This window comes from Mauremys mutica, chromosome 24 (assembly GCF_020497125.1).
Source record: "Mauremys mutica isolate MM-2020 ecotype Southern chromosome 24, ASM2049712v1, whole genome shotgun sequence".
Taxonomy (NCBI): Eukaryota; Metazoa; Chordata; order Testudines; family Geoemydidae; genus Mauremys; species Mauremys mutica.
Window position 1 is genome coordinate 12,809,393 of NC_059095.1, and position 15,331 is coordinate 12,824,723.

Sequence of the window (15,331 nt, forward strand, 5' to 3'; positions counted from 1 at the left end):
GACCTTGCCGGGGGGGGGGTACAGACCCTGGCTGGGTATGTGTGTGTGTGGGGGGGTACAGAACTTGCCTGGGGGTATGTGGGGGGGGTACAGAACTTGCCTGGGTGTGTGTGGGGGGGGGTACATAACTTGCCTGGGGGGGGAGGGCTAGGGGATGTAGGGTGTGTGGTGGGGGTCATAGACTCTCTCTGGGGTGTGTGGGGGGGTGGGTCACAGACTCTGGCTGAGGCTTGGGGAGGGGGAGGGGAGTCGATTATATTTGGAAACTGGCCCTTTAAGACCCTCTCCTCTCGCTGAGGCTCCGGAAACCGATTTCTGATTGGTTAGGGCCCCTGTCGCGCGCAACCGAACTTGACGCAGCCAGGCGCGCACTGCCGTAGCCCCTCCCTCTGTCTCTGACGGAGGCCTCCCTGACCAATCACCGCCTGCCTTATCTACATATTGCCCCCGAGGATGGCCAATGCAAGTCCTAGCTGTGGGTAGCTCATTAGCATAACGCGGGCGGGCGGGGTGGAGGGAGCAGGGAAGGGCGGTTGAGACTGAGACGGGGTTGCTGAGCCAGGGAAGTTTGGGGCGGTTGGTGGGGGCTGGGAGGTGGGGGTGCGGGGGGCTGGGGCGGGAGAGGGAGGGGGCTGGGGGAGGAGGTGGGGGTGCGGGGGATTGGAGGGGCTGGGGGTTGGAGGGGGAACAGGGGGTCCTGGGCTGGGGGAGGAGGTGGGGGTGCGGGGGGCTGGGTTGGGGGGGCTGGGGGAGGAGGTGAGGGTGCGGGGGGCTGGGTTGGGGGGGCTGGGGGAGGAGGTGGGGGTGCGGGGGTCCTGGGTTGGGGGGCTAGAAGGAAGCCCCTGGGAAGGAGCTGCTGCAGATGGTGCGGTGGCGGGGGGGCATTGCTCATAGACTCATGGACTCTCAGGGTTGGAAGGGACCTCAGGGGGTATCTAGTCCAACCCCCTGCTCAAAGCAGGACCAAACCCAACTAAATCATCCCAGCCAGGGCTTTGTCAAGCCTGACCTTAAAAACCTCTAAGGAAGGAGATTCCACCACCTCCCTAGGTAACCCATCCCAGTGCTTCACCACCCTCCTAGTGAAATAGTGTTTCCTAATATCCAACCTAGACTGGGTGCGCTTCCCCTGGTCTGACCTTGTTAGTCAATAAAGGGCTATAATAAGGGGTGGGGGGGGGGGCAGAGCTCCCCCTCCCGCCCCTCTCTCCCGGTTGTCTCTGTGACTCTCCTATTGCAGTGACCACTTGTGCTCAATGCAGGGCCTGGGAGCCAGGAGGCCTGGATTCTGTTTCTGCCTTAGCCACTGACTCACTGGGTGACCTTGCACAAGTCATTCCCTGCCTCTGTGCCCCAGGTTGAAGAAGCCCGTGAAGCACTCTGAGGGTGCAGCTTGTAATTCACGTTATAGTGTTACGCTTGTGAACTTTAGTAGGGTTGTGGGTCAGGGCACGTAGAGCTTCAAATGAGCATCTTTTCTTATATAAATTGAAATAACTCAGCTGGGAAATTCCCCAAGCAACATCCACTCTCCTGGCCTGCACAGAAAAGCAGCTGCTGGTCAGACTGTTCAGTATGAAGTGCTGTGCCAACGTTGCTTTAAATTATTGTATCTCTTGAATATCTTTTCTTTTCAGTGCAGTGTTAAGGTTGCAATTTAAATAACCTTGTTTTGTTTTTCACATTTATCATTTTGCTTCTAGAGGTGATAAGGGAAGTTATTTGACCAGGGTCACACAATGAGCTAGTATGTGAGCTGTGAATAGAACCCAGGAGTCCTGAGCCATCAGAGCAGGAGACAATACTTCCTCCTGAGTGGGATGTGTCAGGTGGGCACTGGGGCCTTGTTTTGGCTGGATTGTAGCTTGCTCAGTTGCTGCTGGGTTTGAGGTTTGCTACCTCCAGTTTCCAATAACCTTTCTCCCTGCTGCCCAGTTGCTGAAATGTCCATAATGAAACTTGATTGCACATTACAGGTGGCCTGGTCTGAGCTGCTTGAGCATTTCCTGGTGCTCTTAGCTGGTGTCTGCAGAACTTGGTCATGTCGCATGGTGCAAAACAGCTGGCCGCTGGGATCTTGTAAGTGTTGCAGGTTCTTTCCCCTTACGAGACTGCAACAGGCCGACTGTTGTGGTCATGGTGATGCTGACAGGCCCCGTAGTGCCTGACAGCAATCAAATCTAGGTAATAGATTCATAGAGCTTAAGCCTGATAGGACCATTAGATCATCTAGTCTGACCTCCTGCATAGCAAGGGCCAGAGACCTTCACCCAGTTACCCTGGATTGAGCCCAATAGCTTGTTTGGCTAATGCATCTTCCAGAAAGGCAAGTGGCGGCTCCCTTGGTAGTTTGTTCCAATGGTTAATCAGCCTCATTGTTAAAATGTTGGGCCTAATTTCTAATTTGCCTGGCTTCAATTTCCAGCCATTGGTTCTTGGTCTGTCCCTCTCTGCCAGATTAAACGGCCCATTAGTCCCTGGTATTTTCGCCCCAGGTACGTGTAGGCTGTTATCAAGTCAGCTCTTGATCGTGATGAACTAAACAGATTGAGCTCTTTAAGTCTCCCACTGCAAGGCATTTTTCCAGATAATTTTTTGTGGCTCTTTTCTGCACCTTCTCCAATTTTTCAAGAGCCTTTTTAAAATGTGGACCCCAGAACTAGAGGCAGAGTTCCAGTGTTGGTCTCACCAGTGCCACATACAGAGGTAAAATCAACTGCCTGCTCCTGCATGCTGCTCCCCGTTTGTACGTCCAAGGATCGGATCAAAGATCTTGTTGTCTTAGTATCGTACTGGGAGCTCATGTTGAGTTGCTTCTCCATTATGACCCCTAAACCCTTTTGGAAACCCTGCTTGCTTCGTTTCTAGATGAATAACTTTGCATTTGGTTGTATTAAAATGTGTTTTGTTTGAATGGGCCCTGCTTACCAGACACTCCAGATCACTCTGCATGGCTGCCCTGTCCTCAGCGTTAGTTACCACTCTGCCGGTCTTGGTGTCATGCGCAAACTTTATCGGCACTGGTTTTATATTTAATTCCAGATCATTGATGAACATGTTGAATAGCATCAAGCCTAGTACCAGTCCCTCTGAAACCCCACTAGAAACACCCCTATTTGATGGTGATTCCCCACTGGTAACTACCCTTTGAGATCTGTCACTTAGCCAGTTCTGAATCCATTTAGTGCTTTATAGATAGTGGAGCCTACTAGTTTCTCAATCAGAATGTCATGCAGTAGTAACTCAGATTACATCTACACAGTTACTTTTTGTTGGCCAAGCTTGTAATCTCAAAGAATGAAATCAGGCTTGCTGACCGGACCTGTTTTCCATAAACCCATGCTGACTGGCCTTAATCATTTTGTATTTTCTGTTATTTTGCACAGGACTGATGTCAGGTTAACAGGCCTATAATTATCTGAGTCATCCCACTTGCACATTTGGAATATTGGTACAACATTAGCTCTTTTCCAGTCTTCTGGAATTTCCCTGGTATTCCAAGACGTACTAAAAATTAACATCTCCTCCGAGATCTCCTCAGCCAGCTCTTTTAAGATTCTTAGGTGCAAGTTCGCCAGGCCTGTTTATTTAAAAATACTTATCCCTAGCAGATGATGTTTAACATCCTCCTTAGTTACTAATGGACTCAAAAGTACTTCATCATGCTCCTATGATACTCGATATCATACTACCTCTTTCCAACTGCAGAGCAGAAATATAGAACCTTTTTCTGCATCATCATTAACAGTTTTATTTTCTCCATCTAGTAATGGGTCTGTACCTTTGCTAGGATTTCTTTTGTCCCTATATACTTTAAAAAATTCCTTCTGATTGTCTTTAGCTTTGCCAGCCATGGATTTTTCCCTGATGTCTACCTTCCCTTATTAATTTTCTGTACTTCATAACTGCTAAGTTATATCTGCTGCTATTTACTTCCCTGGTTTTACATTTCTTATGGATTGCTTTTTGATTTCTAATTCCTGCCTTCGCTCATCCTGATCCTGGAACTGGACTTGTTCAGGGGGAGCACCACTGGAGTTCCCTGGGGGCATATCTGATTGCGGGAGCTGGGCCCTAGTTTGCAGTTCTGCCTTGGACTGTGGCTTGTGTAAGATGCTCCAGATGAAGGCACAGCTCTGCTGTATGATGCACCAGCACCAGCCCTTTCCTCCTCTCCATACTGTGCCGGGGGGTGTGTGGAATGTTGTCTCCAGCCATAGATCAGTGGATGCGCTGGGTACAAGGACTGACGGATGGCCCTTGGAATTGGCACCCAGAGGAGTATAACTTTAGATCCAGTTCTCAGTCATGTGAGAACCCTTCTCGTTCTGACTCTTCTCTGCAGCTGCTTGACCTGCCAGCAGAGGGCGTGACTTGGGCTCTAGCTTGTGCAGGAGTGCGCCAGATTACCCTGGGCCGTGCTAGTTACTACAGTGCTAACTGGTCCCAGCAAGGGCTGCTGTGGGGAAGGGTGTGGGAGCTCTGGCATTGGGAGGAAGTCGCCATCAGCTACCTCCACCCAGCTTCTCCCAGTAGGAGTCACTCTTGTGAAGGGCTGTGGAGAGTGCTGGCTGCGTGGGAAGCTCAGTGCTCCCAGCAGGAGGCGCTGAAGAGCGTAGCGGTGTGCACCAGCAATGCCATCCCAGTAGTGGCTCTGCAGTTCCTTCCCTGCAGTGTGACACGAGCTCTCTGGTTGCAGACATGCCACCGGCAAAGGCCAGCATGGAAACTTCCTGGTCGCCATCAAGCAGGAGAAGGGGGAAGTTGCCCGGACCAGCAGCGAGAAGCCCCACGGCGAGGAGGAGGTGAGCCCCTCTGTGATGTAATCTGGCTCGTCTGCTTTCCCGGCCCGCCCTGGGCACAGGATCCCTGTTGTGGCTCGTCCAGGCTCCTGCTGGCTCGAATGCAGCCGCACGGTGCTGGGACAGCTGGGTTTACAGCGCTGCAGGGAGCTGCTTTGTTGGGGGGTTGTGCCACAGAAATGCATTTGCTTACCCTGCAGTAGTCCTAGCATAGCCGTGCAGCGTGCCAGGCTGCCGCAGATGGTACGGGGGCCTTGTGGCTGCAGCCTGGGGCTGGGAAGAGAGGCCAGGAGTCCTGGGCTCGGGAGGGCTCACCGCAGGGGGCTGCATGGTGCTCTGTCCTCGCTTCCCCCTGTGGACACATCCAGTCCAGCATGGTGATTGGTTTCTTTCCCTCCCCTGCTGTGGGGCGACAGCCAGTGAAGAAGAGGGGCTGGCCCAAAGGGAAGAAGAGGAAGAAGATCCTGCCCAATGGCCCCAAGGCCCCAGTGACTGGCTACGTCCGCTTCCTGAACGAGCGCCGCGAGCAGATCCGCATGCAGCATCCCGACCTGCCCTTCCCAGAGATCACCAAGATGCTGGGAGCCGAATGGAGCAAACTGCAGCCCACGGACAAGCAGGTACTGCGGGGGGTGGGGGAGCATCCGAGGAGACCCCTCACGTTAGCCCAGCCACATCCAGCTGGGACCTGGCTCACAGCCGCGCTCCAGACCCACTCAGGCTGTTGGGCCGGCTGAGATTGCACCTCAAGTAGGATAGGCTGCATCTGGGCCGGGGTCTGCGGGACGTACCCTAATGGGCTGCTGTGCTGTGGGTCTGGGGTCCGTTCCCTTCCATAACTGCAGGGCATACACGGAGCCCCCTGACTGGCCGCTCAGCGAGGCCAGAGTGCCAGCCAGCAGCGAACTCCTTGTGGCTGCCTGATTCGGCTGCCATTGATCAGGGGAGCAGGGCCCTGCCTCGTGGAGTCACGCCCTGGAATGCCTGCTGGGCCCCTCGCTGGGATCCAGGCTCTGGGCTGCTCCTCGCCCCGTTCCCTGCGCTGTGGGGCGTGCCCACCTGACCCCGGCTGATTTCAGCGGTACCTGGACGAGGCGGAGCGCGAGAAGCAGCAGTACATGAAGGAGCTGCGGGAGTACCAGCAGTCAGAGGCCTACAAGATGTGCACAGAGAAGATCCAGGAGAAGAAGATCAAGAAAGGTTGGTGCTGGGGGCGTGTGGGGCTGGGCTTTGGCACGGCCCCTGAGCCCAGCGTGGTGCGCTCTGCCCTGCCCCCCACTGACACCGGGGTGCGAAGGGGCTGGCAGGGTGGGCCTGGCACAGCAGGGTGAGGTGAGTAAGCTCTGACCCCTTTGTGCCCCCAGAGGATGCTGGTTCTGTGTCTGTGAACACTCTGCTGAACGGGCACCCGCACAAGGTAAGGACCCTGGCGGCTCTCTGGGAGGGTGGCAGTGCCCACGGGAGGGGCTGGGGTGCCAGGTGCCAGCTGGGGGAAGTGAAGCAGAGGAGCACGGAGCCCCTCGTAGAGCATGAGGTGGTAAATCCTGTCCAGCTGCATGGGCCCTGCCAGGGCTGCCACGGGCTGGTGGGTGGCAGTGGTGAAGTGGGGCCTGACTCCGTGCAGGGCACAGGCAGCTCCTGCCCAGGCTAGGCTGGTGTGAGGCGTGTCCGGCTCGTGCTGTATGGCCCTTAGCTCAGTGCATGTGTCATGCCCCCTCCTCTCCCCGGTGATGCTGCTTACTCAGTCCATGTCTGTCCCCCCCCTGTGCCCACACATCCACCGACCGTGCCAGGGGCTGCCTGTCCCCTGCCACCTCCCTAATGTCCTTCAGGCCATTGGCAGACTTGCTGCATGTGACCCTGCCCTGGCAGAGGGGCATGAGGGGATCTTGGCTGCAGACTGGGATTAGACAGAGCTGCTCAGCTGTGCCATGTGGAGCTGCCTCGGCTGGGGACTATGGCTTGGCCTGGCCTGTTGGGGCGAGCCCGGGACTATCGCCCGGCCTGTGCGGGACCCACCAGCTCCCCTGGGGCCATGTGTTGGGATTGGAAGGAGCCCTTACGCCCCACTGGCTTCCCCCATCCTTGAGCTGAAGCAGAGCAGGGGCCGTGTGTGTAACCCAGGGGAGGCAGGAACCCCGCCCAGGCAAAGGGAAGTTCATCCCTCAGGCTAGAGTCAACCTGTTAACCTGCATCTGCTCCCGCCCAGGGCGGGGACTGCGGTGGGGACGGCTTCTCCACCTTTGACGTGCCCATCTTCACCGAGGAGTTCTTGGACCAGAACAAAGGTACCGAGCCTGTGGGAGGGGCAGTGACCGTCCTGCATTGTGTTTGCACAGCGCCTAGCGCAGTGGGGCTCCCTAGAATACTATCAGCGACACAGCCCAGGCCAGGCTAGAGACCGTGGTGCCCAGTGCTCTCACCTCCCAGCAGGGGGCGGGCCCAGGATCCCTGGTGGAAATAGACCCCTGGCGCTTGCTGTAGCTGATCCCAACCTGGCCCATGTGGCTGGGCAATGCCTGATCCGTCCCAGCAAGCCACACCCAACCCCTAATGCCCCAAGGAGGGTCGCAGCCTGTGGACTTGGCCTGCACCTGCTGATCCCATCAGCGTCACGGCAGGGTGCCAGGCAGCCCTCGGAACAGAGCTGCTGATCCCAGCATCCTGCCCGGAGTCGACTTCCACCTCAGTTGGCCCAGCAGGGCCAGGTGCGGGGGTTGATGGGCCGAGAACACGGGCAGCACCTAGCGCCGTGGGGCCCTGATCCTATGGGCTCTGGCATAACCGAAGTCGCTGACGGCACTGCTGTGTGAGCCCGGCATTGGCCCCAGGCCTGGCTCAAGCTGGGGGGAGCTGGCCTCTCCCCCTTCCTCTGCACTGACCCTCCCTCCCTCCTGTCTGCGGCGGGGCAGCGCGGGAGGCCGAGCTGCGGCGCCTGCGGAAGATGAACACGGAGTTCGAGGAGCAGAACGCCATCCTGCAGAAGCACACGGAGAGCATGAGCTGCGCCAAGGAGAAGCTGGAGCAGGAGCTGGCACTGGAGGAGAGGCAGACGCTGGCCTTGCAGCAGCAGCTCCAGTCCGTCCGTCAGGCCCTGACCACCAGCTTCGCGTCCCTCCCCATCCCAGGTGAGCCCAGGCGGCAGAGAGAGGAGGATCCTGGGAACACGGCCTACAGAGAGCCCCTCCCTGCGCAGTCCTCTGGCCTCAGCTGGGCTGTCACTGGAAAGCGGAGCCCGGGGGTCTGATACTCTGCACATGAGGGGCGGCTGGAGATGGGGCGCGGGGCCTCAGAAATCTCCCTCCTTTTCGCTCTCATCTCCAAGGATCCCAAAGCACCCCATGGGGGCACTGAAGAAAGGCGTCTCTTTGGCCCCCTGGCAGCGTAGCCCCGCCTAGGCTGGAGTGTGGCTGGCTCAGCATGCAGCCAGCAGGTGTGGGCAGAGGGCGGAGAAAGTGTCCGTGGCAGAGCAGCCGTGGCCGTGGGGATCTCCCCAGCACGCCCACGTGTGGTAAACTCACTCCGGGGGTGAAGAGCCAGCTGGGGTTTGACCCAGAGGTTGCAGGGGGCGAAGGGGTTGGGCCTCAGAACTGAGCCCTCCACCCAGCGTAGAAACGCCCTGGAAAAGGCCACGGGCGAGGCATCCTGCCGCCCTCCATAGAGTGCCGGTCCTGACCCCTCCAGGGCTGCCCGTGCATCGCTGCAGCTGGCCTCGGGGGGCACTGGGCTCGGGATTCCGGCCGGGCTCCTGTGCTTTGCTAACCAGGCCCCTGTCCCAGGCACTGGAGAGACCCCCACGCTGGGCACCCTGGATTTCTACATGGCCAGACTGCACAGCGCCATCGAGAGCAACCCGCTCCAGCATGAGAAGCTGGTCGTGCGCATCAAGGAGATCCTCTCCCGGATAGCCAGGTGAGGGGGGGCTCTTCCCTGCCAGGCCTGAGGGCGGGGGCCTGCAGGGTTTGGTGACTGGCGGGGCTGGGACCCGCCTGGCCTGGGCATAGGCCATGGTAGCTGTGGGCTGATCCTGGCAGGTGCTCAGTACCCAGAACTCTGGGAGTGAGGCCAGGATTGGTGCGGGGAGGGGGGTGAGTCAGATCTCGGCAGGCGAGAGGAGGATGTGGTGGGCTCGACCCAGGCTGCCCTGGTGCTTGGCTTCCCCCTGGACCATTTTGGGGGGATGAGGGAGGCATGTGGGGCCCTTGCAGCATGTCACACTGGTGGTGCCGCCAGTGGGGAAACCCCTGGTGCCAGGGGCTGCGGGGGGATCTTCGCTGCATGGCTGTGCTCTGCCTAGGCCCCAAGCCTGTTCTGACAGCCCCTCACAGCCAGCCACCCCTTCCTGGGACGCAGGTAGAACAGCCCAAAGGCCCCCAGGGCACCCACAGGCCAGCTCAGGCTGAGCAGACCTGTGACTGGCAGCGTCCTTGCGTGGTGCTTGCAACTCCACATTTTGGGGGCCACGTGGCCAGGGGAGGCCCCCATTTTAAATGGCCACTGTGGGGCGGGGTATGTCCTGGGGTCCCTCTCCCTGCTGAGATTTCCTCCCCGTCTCACTGCCCTGGGGCACAGGGAATTGGCATGCTGACCGCTAGAGCTGTGCTGAGCTCCTGCTTGCTGGCTGGAGCCGGCCCTGCCTGGCGGGGACTGGACGTGGCCGCTGCCCCACAGGTGAAGTGAGCTGCTGGCTCTGGCTCGGTTTCCTGGGGGCAGGTGTCTGCGTTGCAGCAGCTGCCCCTGGGGTGAACTGTTGCCCGTGTGGGCAGTCCCATGGAGACCGAAATCCCCCTGTCTCCAGGGTGGGCTGGAGGCAGGCTCCTGGGGCAGTGCCTGTTCTGGGGAGGAAGAGCCCCTCCGGCCCCACACCACTGCTCCCCCGCCCCCCGAGCTGCCGAATGAGCTGAGTGCTGAAGCAAGCCGTGTTTTTCCTTCCTGTTTTAGTGAACACTTATGAAAGGCCTGGTGTGTCCTGTGGCCCAGCGCTGACTTGGACTGGGACCCTCAGCCACCTCCTCCCACCCGCCCTGACACCTGGAATCCGCTGGAGCCTTGCGGCTCAGCACCTCCGCCTTGCACAGATCTTTGCTGGAGAAGGGCTTTGAGTGGGTTGAGTAACTCTTGGTCCTTCCATGCAGCTGAGAACTGTGGGCCAGGCCCCCGTGGGGCCTTGAGGGGCAGGCCGCCAAGCAGGGACAGCAGGGCAGCTTGTGGGGTCACTTCTCGGCTCCTCCTGCGCCCCGGCTCGCTGAGTGCCAGGGCTGGGGCTCAGTGCAGTGCCCCGGCAGCGCTGCAGGCCCCATTGCAAGCAGGTCCTCGATTCTCCAGCGAGGCCCCAGGATTGTGCAGCGATGCTGGAAATCCTCCAGCAGCTGCGTTAAATTAAACCACAGCCTTAAAGCTGCCCCTGGCAGCTCACTGTGACAGTAAATCAGGGTGTCTCGGGCTGGCCCCACCCTCCAGCTGTCAAGGTGACGGAGAAGTCTGTCTTGCCAAGGCAGGGCAGAAGCGCTAGTCGCTGGGAGGGTGCTGGTGTAGACCAGGCACTGCTGTCCTTACCCTTGTGTCACCTAGACCTGCACTGAGCAGAAGAGGACACAGCAATGATAAGGCCATGTCCTGCCCATGTTAGCGCAACCTCTCTTAGAGCTGCATCAGTGGTCAGGCAAAAATAGATGGGTTCCCTCTTCCCCCCACACAAAAAATGTCTGTAAACCCAGCCCGAGCTCTCAGCAGTGAAATGGTTCAGTGTTGGCATTTAAACTACCATCATTAGGTTTCAGAGTTAACCAACTGCCGTGAAGGGGGCTGTTCACCCCTCTTGGAGCAATTGTTTCAGGCTGTCTGCAGACTCAGGTGTTCACGCTTGAGTCACATGAGGGCTGTCGCTCTGATGAGCGCTGCAATCCTGGCACTCTGTGGTGGGACGGGAGCTCTGCTCCCCATCCCTAAAATAGCATGACTGAGTATGATGGGGCTGGCCCTTCCAGTCCCTGCTGAGCCCTGCCTGAGGGGGCCCGGGGAAGCCATGTCTGCAGGCTGGGGTCAGGCCAGCTCTCTTGTTCTCAGCATGGTGTCCTCTGCCTTAGTTAGCTAAGGGGCGTGGATGGGACCAACTGGGTCAGTTTGGTTACAGTCCTGCTGCCTGGAACAGGTCCCTGCCTGCATTTGGGTCTGTGGTGTAGATGGGCCCTTGTCTGGTCACTGCTGAGTTAACCCAGGCTCTTACCCCAGTGGAACCTCAACCCCCTCCTGGCCACACACAACCCTGTCCCCTGAGTTTGGTGGTGCTCTCAACCCCGGCTAGCTGGCCCGAGTGCCGCTTTCACTCGGCGGGCAACCTGCCCGCTTTGCAGTGCGGGTGCAGGCTAAATCACTCAGTGCTGATAGTCCTCCAGCGCCTTCCCACAGGTCCCCCGCGTGCCCAGGACGACAGACAATTCACTGGGAAAGCCTCCTAGAGCAGCTCAGCTCACTGCAGCACAAAGCAGCTGGGAAGAGCCCCTGAAGTCCTAGTGACACGCGGGCGAGTGCCGGGCCGGGACAGGCATAGTAACAGGTCGGGCGCTGCTCGCCCTGGCTGGGCTGGCCTGGGCTCAGACCACCTGCATTATCTGCAGTGTAGTCATATCCCACCAAGTCTCCAGGGTTACGTTCAACTCCCTGCCATCCTGCCCTGAGCCCACAGGAGTCGTGAGGGGCAGAGGCTGCTGAGGGTGGGGAGACAGCACCCATTGCCCAGTAGGTGCCCGGAGCTCTGGGAAGGGAGGCAGTGCAGTGGAGAGCTGTGCCCTGGCAGGAGGGCGCCGTTCTCTGTGCGTGGGCAGGGGTGGGAGCCCTGCTCCATCCTGGCCAATCCTGCAGACACCACGCCAGGGATGGCCACTGAGGGCACGTCTACACTGCGGTTCAAACCCGCGGCTGGACCGTGCCAGCTAATTCGGGCTCACGGGGCCTGCGCTACAGGCCTGTGTAGTTGTGGTGCAGGCATTTGAGGTGGAGCGTCCCAGAGCACTGAGCCCGAAAGCCCCTTAGCCCGAGCCCTGCAAGCACAAGTGAGCCGGCCCAGGCCAGCCACGGGTTGTTAATTGCAGTGCAGACGTGGGCTCACCTCTTAACACTTGCCAGTCTGCCGTAAATGCCAGAGATGTGGTCTGGCTCCAAATGTCCTCGCAGCTGGGGGCAGGAGGCCTGGCCCGGCTGGGACAATTCATTCGTTTTTACAAAGTTATTTAATCCAGGCGGAAGTTGACTGTGACCAAACCTCTGGGTGAGCAGCGAAGAGTCGCTCAGTTCCCTCCCGGAGCCTCCTGTTGGGCTGGCCTGTGAGAGATGGCGCTGGAGCGTGACGCTCTGGGCTGAGGGGTTTAGATCCGATCACAGCACCTCTCCAGGCATTTTGGTGGGCAGAGTAGGGACCAAACTGCTGGGCCAAGGGCAGTGCTGGCAACTTGCCTGCAGCTCCTAGCACCAGGCACTGCCAACACCGGGCACAGAGAGCAGGTTTCCTCTGCAAGGAGGGCTAGGTGTCTGGGGGAGGAGTACGGTGCGTGCTCTGCACTGCGGGTACCTGTGGCAGGATCCGTCCTTCCCTGGGGATGGACCATCTCTGTGTGTGCTACCACTTGGAAATGCCTGTCCGCAAGCATGGCACCTGGCAGCAGCCCAGCCCAGCCCTGCTCAGCCAGCAGCACGGTGCTTTTCAGCCTGTGCTCCGCGGAGCCCTGGGGAGCCGCCGCCTGTCTAAGGGGTCCACGAAAGGGTGCCGTTACCACAGCCCAGTGCTTTTCAGCCAGTGGCCTGCAAATCCTTGGGGGCCCCCAGACTGTAAGATTTCCCAAGGAGTCTGCACCTCCATTCAAGATTCTGTAGGGGTCTGTAAATGAGCAGAGGTTGCAAGGCCCTGGAATAGCAGGTCTGGCTTGGCTGAGAACAGCTGCTGAGTTACAAGGGGCCGTGCCCTTGTGGTCGCAGGGCTGGGCCTTGGCTTGGGAGCTCTGGGTAAACTCCCCGCGCTGGGCACATCATACGGCTCTCTGCCCCTCGCCGTCCTCCAGCGGTGCAGGGGAGAGCGGCTCCCTTTCCTACCTCCCGAGGAGGCGTGAGGCCAGATTCCCCAGCCTCAGCAGGGGGCTGAGATACTCCAGCGATGGGGCTGTGGGGGCACCTAGCTACCCCCTCCCTGTGCTCAGCGCGCTCCAGGAGCTGCACCCACTGGGGCCCACTGAGCAGCATTTTCAGTGCCTCTCCTTCTCCGTCACCTGAGTAAGGTCAAAAAGAACAGGAGTACTTGTGGCACCGTAGCGACTAACACATCTATTTCAGCGTAATATAGTTGTTAGTCGCTACGGTGCCACAAGTGCTCCTGTTCTTTTTGCGGATACAGACTAACACGGCTGCTGCTCTGAAACCTGAGTAACGTCAGTGGCTTAAAAGTTCCCCTTGTGCAGGAGCTGCCCTCGTACCTGCAGCGCCCATCCCTGTTCTGCAGAGCTCGGGGGTCTCTGTGTCTTAACTCAGTGTCCCCCTGAAGTGGGGTTAGTCGCTGATCTCGATCATGTAATTAGAGAGACTTATTTTCTTACTAGCACTCCATGTAACAGCACCATTTCCAATTAGCAGTCGCCTCTCCCTTGGGGCTAATGCTCTGTCCGCTACGGAGCGACAGCGAGAACTGCGCTGGTTTAGGTAAGCGTCTCCATGTCGCGGCACTTCGGCCGCAGCCTGCAGTGCCTGGGAACAGCCAGGGAGATGTTTTATACAAATAAAAATGGGGCAGAGACCCAGTGTGTTCCCTGAGTGAAAGTGGTTGGGGGGTAGGGGTGGGATCGTGGGCAGAGCATGTTGGGTGGGTGTAGGGTGACCAGACAGCAAGTGTGAAAAATCGGGACAGCGTGGGGGGTAATAGGAGCCTAGATAAGAAAAAGACCCCATAATCAGGACATCTGGTCACCCTAGCAGCACTGCCGTGGTCCCCCCGTTGTCACTGAGTGACACCTGGCTGCTGGAACAGCCAAAACCCTCGCTGTCTCGTGCTTCAGCAGGGACCCCACGAAGCAGCCCAGCCCCTGGCTATCTCCTCCTTTGGCGCGGGGTGAATCTGGGATGCGGGGGCCTGCTCTACGTTACAAACAGAACTAAGAGCCGCCATCTTGCTCTGGTCCCACTACACCCCCTGTTCCTGAGCTGCTCCTCTGGCTCCGAGCCGGGCACCGAGGGTGTCTGGAAGGGCTGGTGCACACCCAGAAATAAGCCAGTCGTTCTTAGCAGTGCTTGCTCTGAGCTCGCTTTCAGCAGCCCTCGCAATGAGGCTTCTCGCTTGACTAACCCTCTTTCAGAGGTGAATGACAATGTTTGCGAAGGGCTTTGAAGAGGAGCATCCCAGAGGCTGGAGGGTTTTGTGGGTAAAGCCCAGGGCCTGGGAATTGGCAGATCTGGGCCCCTCCTTGGCTGTGCCACAGACGTCTGGGTGACCTTGGGCAAGACACATGACTTGAGATTAGAGACCTGGCTGCTGCACGAGCTCAGGGTGAGGGAAGTGGAGTGTTTGTGTGCAGCATGTGATTCTGGAGCAGATACTGCGGGGACAAGTGCCCCTTAGGACACAGATCCATAGAGCTTCCAAGTGTCTCAGAACCAGTGACCAGCGCCCAGTTCTGCCGCCGCTGTTCACAGCGTTCGCTCCTGCAGTCGTTCCGTGCTCCCTGGGTGGCTTAGGCCTCGCACTGCCCACTTTGTGTGTGGGGAACCAGAACCTTCTCTGGCAGGCAGGGACCCCGTCTAAGTGGCTGTCCTGGTGATGCAACACAAATGTCCCCTTGGGACAATGGATGGGAGTCCATGATTCCAAATCAATGTGACTCAACTCACCTGGCAGAAGAGCCTTTTTATTTTCTCCCAAACTCCCCTAGGATCTGAAAGTCAAGCTGGGTTCCCCTGCCTCCCTCAGCAGCCGCAGCAGAGCTAGTTCTGCAGTAGGACCCTGGCTGTCCCTTTTGCTGGTGCACAAGATGGAACAGAATCCTCCTAGCAGCCAGGCAGTTCCTGCAGGGCTAAGGACTTGGTGGTGTCAGCCAAGGCAGCAGCTGTGGCATGAAGACAGAGCGCAGCCATGTGAAATATTTACCTTCTCATTAAAATCCCCCCCCGCCCCCCGAACTCAAAGTTCTTGTTTAGATTTCCTTGGTCTGGGTTTTGCAAAGAGCTCAGCTGCTGCTCTCCCATCCCAGAGGAAACCCCAGCGCTGGACCGGAGATGCTGCCTTCTGATCCAGATAACTTCCACCTCGAGATCAGTGCAGCTTTTCCGTGCTTCTGAGGTGGAAAGCCAAACCCACCACTCTGCCAAGCAATGCAGGCAAAGTCCCCTTCGGGGCAGGGCACCACGTGGGCTGAAACCAGCTGGGAGGGGGCTTGTTTACAAAACTCACTCCTCCAAGCGATCGCTTTCACACACTGCTCCTGCTAACACGGGCCAGGGGTCGGGGGCACCCTCCAGGGGCTGGTTCCTGTAAGAGGCGTAGGAGTCTGCCA

At 58.4% G+C, this 15,331-nt stretch overlaps 1 protein-coding gene across 2 annotated transcripts; it reads left to right on the forward strand.

The window, feature by feature from the left end:
* The first annotated feature begins 504 nt into the window (after positions 1–504).
* On the forward strand, positions 505–13,605 carry HMG20B (high mobility group 20B). Of its 2 annotated transcripts, none has more exons than XM_044998473.1 (10): positions 505–562; positions 1,977–2,079; positions 4,700–4,805; positions 5,219–5,422; positions 5,882–6,002; positions 6,167–6,219; positions 7,012–7,090; positions 7,715–7,930; positions 8,582–8,714; positions 9,744–13,605. In XM_044998473.1, exons 2-10 carry the CDS (start codon positions 2,042–2,044, stop codon positions 9,754–9,756), a joined length of 963 nt encoding a protein of 320 aa, XP_044854408.1. In that variant the 5' UTR covers positions 505–562; positions 1,977–2,041; the 3' UTR covers positions 9,757–13,605. The 2 variants fall into 2 exon arrangements, with proteins under 2 accessions (XP_044854408.1, XP_044854409.1); XM_044998474.1 differs by lacking the exon at positions 505–562 and adding an exon at positions 1,442–1,829.
* The last annotated feature ends 1,726 nt before the right edge of the window (positions 13,606–15,331 follow it).

What these genes read in the sequence shown, in the direction of transcription:
- HMG20B (XM_044998473.1), top strand. Translation starts at nt 2,042, where the DNA reads ATGTCGCATGGTGCAAAACAGCTGGCCGCTGGGATCTT. An exon ending in AGCCCCACGGCGAGGAGGAG is followed by an intron (nt 4,806 to 5,218) that starts GTGAGCCCCTCT and finishes GTGGGGCGACAG; the next exon opens with CCAGTGAAGAAGAGGGGCTG. An exon ending in GTTCTTGGACCAGAACAAAG is followed by an intron (nt 7,091 to 7,714) that starts GTACCGAGCCTG and finishes GCGGCGGGGCAG; the next exon opens with CGCGGGAGGCCGAGCTGCGG.